This window comes from Sinocyclocheilus grahami, unplaced genomic scaffold (genome assembly GCF_001515645.1).
Source record: "Sinocyclocheilus grahami isolate Dianchi unplaced genomic scaffold, SAMN03320097.WGS_v1.1 scaffold220.1, whole genome shotgun sequence".
Classification (NCBI taxonomy): Eukaryota; Metazoa; Chordata; class Actinopteri; order Cypriniformes; family Cyprinidae; genus Sinocyclocheilus; species Sinocyclocheilus grahami.
Window position 1 is genome coordinate 235,446 of NW_015505399.1, and position 7,241 is coordinate 242,686.

General features: G+C 38.0%; 1 protein-coding gene across 1 annotated transcript in view; it reads right to left on the bottom strand.

The window, feature by feature from the left end:
• The window catches only part of LOC107596541 (unconventional myosin-X-like), a 72,889-nt gene that overhangs the window by 49,194 nt on the left and 16,454 nt on the right, over positions 1–7,241 (bottom strand). Inside the window, exon 2 of the mRNA XM_016287296.1 lies at positions 506–604. Coding sequence (XP_016142782.1) covers positions 506–604 — 99 coding nt within the window. The remainder of the gene's footprint in view (positions 1–505; positions 605–7,241) is intronic.

The following is a 7,241-nucleotide window of genomic DNA, read 5'->3' on the forward strand; positions in this document are numbered from 1 at the left end:
AACAGTATATCACATTCATACATTCTGAAGTATCAGAACAAAGCATACAGGCTACATGTTGACACACATCTGATAAATATATTCTGACCTGCATTCTCATTGTGCTATGAGAACAGGATTTCCTCCAGACACAAAGCTTTAACAGAGGGCCATACTGATTAAACACACTGGCTAAACTTGGCTCTCTTATGGACATTCCTGCTATTCATATCAAAGGTCCTTCAGTAGCGGTGAGAAACTGCAGATCAGTCAAAGCATACTATACCTACACAACCTCACACAATTAAGACCTTTATGTTTATCTCTCTCAAGACAGATGGGCAGTCCAATTCATTAAGAATATAATGCCAAAAACAATGGCACAAGCCTGTTTAGTCATAAATAAAGATGGAATTCGGATATTAAAGATCTTAAAATGAAGATTTTGGGTGAATCTCTTTAAAATAGGTGAAATACTCCTTTAAAGATGTTTCCTAAACGTGTTTTCAGCAGATGTCTTTCTTACCTCTCCATAATCTGTGGTGAGGATGAGGGTCCGGTCATCGCAGCAGCTGACGGTGGAGGGCAGGAGCTGCTCCTTATCCCGCACCCACACACGAGCTCCCTAAAAGACAGACAAACTGTATGAGACACTAAACACAGCAAACCAATCAAGAACAGCCATAAAAAGGTACAAGCATTAAAGATTCGACCTAAGAAGACATTTCCTTCCTATTGCGGCTGGTACAGAAATTAAATATGTATGTATATGGAGCAGGCAATGTTATGTGCTTCTAAAAAGAGCTGAGGACAGAACAAGATGATACAGAGAGAATATCACTGAGCAATTTCAATTGATCCAATAGCAGTCAGTGATCTCAACCACAGCCCATCATGGTCTTTCCTTCATCATCATTAAAGCACCACAGCCATTCCATCTCGCTACGCTTTCATTTCATAGACATACAGTGGTGCATTTGACTGGGAAAAAGCTCCCTCCCAATGGGTTTAAACGCACATTGTGGGCACATGGGCAGTACAGAACACTATTCATGCCAACAGCACATGCTGCAAAGCCCTTTGGCAGCACCAAACCCTGTACTTGTCCCAGTGTAAAAAGAGATAGTTGTTTCTCATGGCAGTGTTATGAAGGGGCCTTTGCTTGTGCACTCGCCACCATAATAGGGTGTTTTGAGTGGATGCCAGGACATTGCTAAGTAATTTCTAGGGTGCTCTGGATGGTTGCTTACTGGCTCCAAGGCAATAAAATCAAATCCCAAGTCTGATCACTCTGAAATGTAATAGCAAACTTGACATGACTTATTTCTGTGGACAACCCAAGTTTGTTCTTACAATTACAGTCAATGGGGTCCAAAACAACATTGGAACAACATAGGTTTGGAATGACATGAAGGTAAGTAAATGATTTAGATTTAGATTTAGATTTAAAAATTTAGATTTTTGGGTCAACTATGCCTATAAAGTTTGTTCAAAATCTCTGATGATGAAAACAGCTTCAATGAAAGGGTGGTCTAGCTATGCTTTTGTCTAATTGTGTGGCATGCTTTAAACAAAGCCGCCAGCTTCCATGTTTTCAATCAGAAGGCCAAGAACGCAGAAATGGAGATCATGTAAAAACAGGAAGACACAAGTCTGGCTGCTAAGACCACTAGTAATTTCCTTCTGTTGTGAACCCGAACACTGTCTTAAGAGCTACTAACACCAAGGACGATAACGAAAACTATAACTATAAAGTTATAGTTTTAATTCAATAGGAATAGGGACATTAATACCACAACTATAATAATAACAATGACGCAGAGGATTCATGGTGTTGGAATCACTTTCAGAACAAAAAGAAAAGTCGACTACTAGCTATTTTTGTAACTAGCGGTTAGTACATCCACCTGACTTTAAATAGCTTAAACATTTAAAGCGACAGATGACAGAACTGCTTATAATAAACAGGATAACACAAATATAGTTCGAGTTATCTTTATAGTTATCGCTCTTGGTGTGAATGGCCTTTTAGTGTGTATGGTGTGCCAGGTTCTGATGGCCCTCACGTTGACTCTGACAGGCATAAATCTCCACAGTGCGGCCATTCAGACGGCCAATGGAGTGTTGAGAGAGTAGTTTGTCCAACAGCACATGAGAACCAAAGGATCAATGGGAACGGCTTCCACCACGAAACCCAAGCCCCAAGGTCAGAGCTCAGGGACATCAATCCTCATTAACTATTAATAATGACCTGACATGTGCAACAGCACTGGGTCCCGTAGGCAGCATGTGCAGGCACACGCACAATATACATCCACTCTTTCCAAAACACACAGTATGAAGATGATCATAGACATATGATACACTGGAAAGGAGATGTGGATTATAATGAGGCCAGACACATTCAAGGCTTCAATTGGAGGCATTCATTAAAGGGATAGTTGACCCATAAATGAAAATTCTATCATCATTTATTCACAATCATGATGTTTCAATAGCTATTTAAACCCATTTGACTTACTTTCCTCTGTTGGATGCAAAAGGGGAAATTTATAAGAATGTTCGTGCTGCTATTTTCCAAATAATAAAAAAAATAATAATTGTGGATAGATTTCAGTTTGTTCCTCACAAAGCTATTGCATGACATCATAAGACTTGGAATTTGCACAAGTTTTATGCACTTCCCAGACATTTTTGTGGTGCTTTTTGTCATTTTTGGAGCTTGATAACACCTGGTTACCATTCAATTCTAACATTTTTTCTTTTATTTTAAAATAAATGTAATGTACTGTTAAAGCACTATACTTAGCCTTGCATTAAATAACAGAAAACGAGTTTACACTGCTGTGTAGGTATTTCTAATACATACTGAGAAAGTGATACAAAACTACGTATCTTTGTCTCTTCTGACCACCATAATCAATCTCTCAATATTTCTTTCCTCTTTTGGAGAGTCATAAAAACACTATCTCTTTTGCTATTGGAAGAAATGGGAACACAAAAAAAGTGTCTTGTTTGTTGTAGTGTCTTGTTTACTACTATAGAAATTTACCTTTGTGTCATCTCTTTTCCATATGTGCCACACAGCATCATGTCCTGTATCAAAAGGATCTTTTTCAGGTTTCAAAAAAAGCCTCAAAGCCTTGTTAAATGTAGCACTAATGCTTTGGGGCTATGGGACTGAGTTAAAAGGTCTAGAAGAAAAGAAGAGGTGGGGAGGTTAAAACTGTATGCTAATGTGTTCCCATTATTTGACAAGCAGAGGAAGAAAGCCAACATTCAAATTCTCTGACATGTCCAATCATCACACATGCGTGAGACTAAATATGACTACCTCCATCAGTTAATGTGTGCCATAGGCGTTCACTGACAACAAAATACCTTTACTTACAGGAATACAATTAAAGCAGCTAAAGGGCATCATTTTATTGAGCTGGAATCATGGATCAGATGAGAGAGACCAGCCAGGTCTGTGACTGGCACGAGAGGAAAATTATTTAAGCACAGGACTCTGAAAAGCTGTTTCACGTGACCTGACCAAACTGAATTACATCCGAAGCAGGGTCTACGGATTTAAGAAGATCAGATGCCATTGTTATATAATTCTCATTTACAGCATTTGCACTTCATGGCACATGGTGTCATTGAATTACTTGTGTTTAATCTCATAGATTAAAGGAAGTAAACATAAGAGTCTTTGCAATAGTTGATTGACTGCATTAAAAGTGGTGGGATTATTCAATTGTTTTGTGTTTAATTGAGCAATAATATATATGATGAGTGAATAAGACCATTAGTGCATGCAACCAACTCAAAAACTAACATACATAAAATATGAATATGATAAATCACATAATGGATAATAATCCAGCTGTATTCATCATAAATAAATGGGTATTGTGGGTTGGGCACTATAATGATTACTACACATAAATAATTTTTAAAAATGGCATGGGAAGAACTAATGTATTAACTTCTTCATGATTCAGATAACTGTGGTTCAGACTGCTGAAATCTATCATTTTGTGGTGGAAGAATAAGGATTAACTTTCATGGAATATTCAAGGATAATCTTAATGTTTCCCTAAGGAATGCTCAAATAATTAATGTTAGGCATTATGAAAAAAAATTTGACAAAAAAATTAATCATGACCATTTGAACTTGTCCATATAGTCAAAAATAATACCTCAATGCAACTACATTTCAAAGCAATCAGACTGATGATTTTGCTTGGTGGATGATAAAACGGGTGAAAAATATTACATATCCCAAGCTGTATCTAGGGAGCAGATTATCATAGAAACTCTTTGACTTGGGCTAGTAAACAACCACCCTAGCAATTGATCTTTCATGTCTACAAAGAGAAATACAGCCAAATAACAGATGTTCTCTACTCAAGGACACTCAATGTCAAGTAGCAGCAAAACGTGTGACTTTTCCCCCCATTACCCTATTTAAAGGCAGAATGGACAGAGATAAATTACAGTTATAGCATCTGGCCAAGTAGAGCTATTGTGCTCAACAAATATCTTTTTCCCAAAACCTTACCATTTTTTACTGCATTACCATGTAATGTTTTTTTTTTTTAAATCATGCTGAAACAGCAACGACGGGTTCTTCCTTGAGGTCCTGTATTTCATATTTATTTTGAGAGAACTCAATGGAGAAGAAGAACTCTGAAAGTCTTATAATATCCCCACTATAATGACAACGTTTTAGACCAGACATGTTTCCACTGGCACTGCTGCAAACCACCGTATGATGTCATCGATTATGTGGTGAGGTTAACAGATTTTCCAGAAGCGAGCTCCATGATGCATGCCTCTGAAAGGACAGCAGTGTAAACCTGCTTTGTGCACGGGGCGTATTGTATAGGCAACAGATGGTCACAGAAACACAAACCTCCTCCTCCTTCCATTCTCTCCTCCACTTCCATCATTTCATCCCCTCCTTCCCCCACCTTTCCATCACCTCGGCCGTCTCAAAGCAGAATGGTCATGCTTGGGTCCCAGAGGGCAGCCGAGCGGAAATCCCTCAACAAAGGCCAGCTGGGCAACTCCAAAGCAGGGTTTTGTCTGTCAAACTGCAGCGCACGTGCAAACAAAATAACTCCTTCATATTATATCTCATTATAGTCAGAGACATGAATCAGCTCCTTTCAGCTGGAACGCCATTGAATCAATTAGATAGTTGACTGACATTCTGCTCTGCAGCACATAGCATATCTTAATGATTTTATGACCAATTCATCTGTGCATGGGTTTCTTTTTTTACTGTTTTGATCTTGTCATTTTTTAATCAGAATATCATAACTGAATCTTCCAGTGAAACGACAGGCTACTCCCTGGATTCTCCAATCATTCAGTCGAAGTTGATGAATTAAATTCAAAGGATCTTAATACTTAACAGTAACTGTTAACTGCTAACACAGAAGAGTAAAATAGTCCCTTGCCCTTTAAAACAGAAAACATAGTTTAAAACACTCTGTCACTCTGAACCCTCACAAAAGGCTACTATTACCTCTGTGTTTAACGGTGCCAAATTTGGAGGAGATTTGCTAATTAATGAGCCTCAATCATTAATGAGACTACACAGTGCAAGGTGGCATGTCTCTTTCTCCTTGTGGCAGGAAGCCCAAGACCAAGAGTATCGAGTGATCCAATCAGCTCAACAAAAGAAAACTAATCAACGTCGACAAAATTAGATGTTATTTGGCAATTAGTCCGAAGCTAATTAATTTTTTTCCACTCACACTATTATTTAGCCTGGGATGACCGATTATGCATGAGACAGAGGGACACAGAACTTACCAGAACTACTAGATTTTTTGTTTAAGAAGAACTCCTGTGGACTTCACAAATATCATAAAGAGTCTTTTAGAAAGCAGCTGGTCACGCTACATTTCAAAGAGATTTCTGCACACTGTTTAGATGTCAAACAGTGACACTTATTGAGATTATCATAACAATACTGACACCTCCGCTGACCTCTGGCTCTCCTTCAGTGCAGCTGTGCAGATGTGAAGAGCTCTTCACGTTACTGAGGGCCTCAGCTATACTGAAGAGTAAACTGTCTGAGGGAACTCAATACTGACTGACACTGCTACAGACATCTCAACGAGTCTTGGTTTAATCTGTAAATTGCATAACACTATGCTATATTTATTGTAATTATCTTGAGACAGTAAGAGAGCAAAAAACCAACCACGCAAAGCATTTCTTTGAATTCATTCCAGCAAAACTTTTCTCCATCATTAGGACTTCTACTGGTCCAACTGCTCATTTACTGTGCAACATGGCAGATGACAGTTCAAAGCTAACAGAAAACTGCTCTTTTGTATTTAAAATCAGTCACTAGTCACTGGAAAGATTTAAGTTAAATTGCAGAAATGTGTCCAGGATCAGGGATTTGATCTGAGGAATACTGAGTGACAGAAATGAAGAGAAATTGGCCAAGAAATGAGTGAGATTACGGGTTGGTATCTGATTAGATGGACTGAAATTACTGCTGTCCTTCCAGGCTCAAGTTTAAAGTCTTCCAGATCTACATATGTCATTTGAACAGTGTTGACATAGCCTGTAGGGTTGGGTTAGGACAGTCAACAACTGCCTAGCGGGATACTGAGGTCAACTAGCATGTTTATTAAAGGGGTCATGAACTGCCTTTTTTAATTATTTTGTGTTTAGCCACACTATTAAGTCATAAAGTGGCACATTCCACAACTTGTCATTTTGGCAGAATAGCTTCAATATAAGCTGTTTTTAGACTAACAAGAACGTTTTGAGTTCTGAAACTTCCCGAATGTTTTTTATAGCACAATGACCTCTTATATATCAAAAAAATCAAGGGAATTTTGATTTCTCAGTTCATGACCCCTTTAAGATTTTTTTGCTATCAGATTGTAAGTGTTTGAAAATGGATGAATTTAAAGCTATAACTAGCTATCAAAGCACTTATTTATGCAACAGATTCACTTGTTTAAATGATGAAATACACAATTAGGTATGCACTACCATTAAACGTTTTGGAGCCAGTAAGATTTTTTAATGTTTTTAAAAAAAAGTTTTTTTAATGTTGTAGCGTCTCGACCAATCTGACACACTAATTTTTATTTGATTTAACAAATCAATTATTCATTAGATTAACAAATCGTCACAGTCCCCTCACTCAATAAACTGGATGCCAGGATTTCTGCTGAACACCAGGCCCCCTTGGTCACCATGACAACTAATCATGATATCACTGGTTTTATGACCCCCCC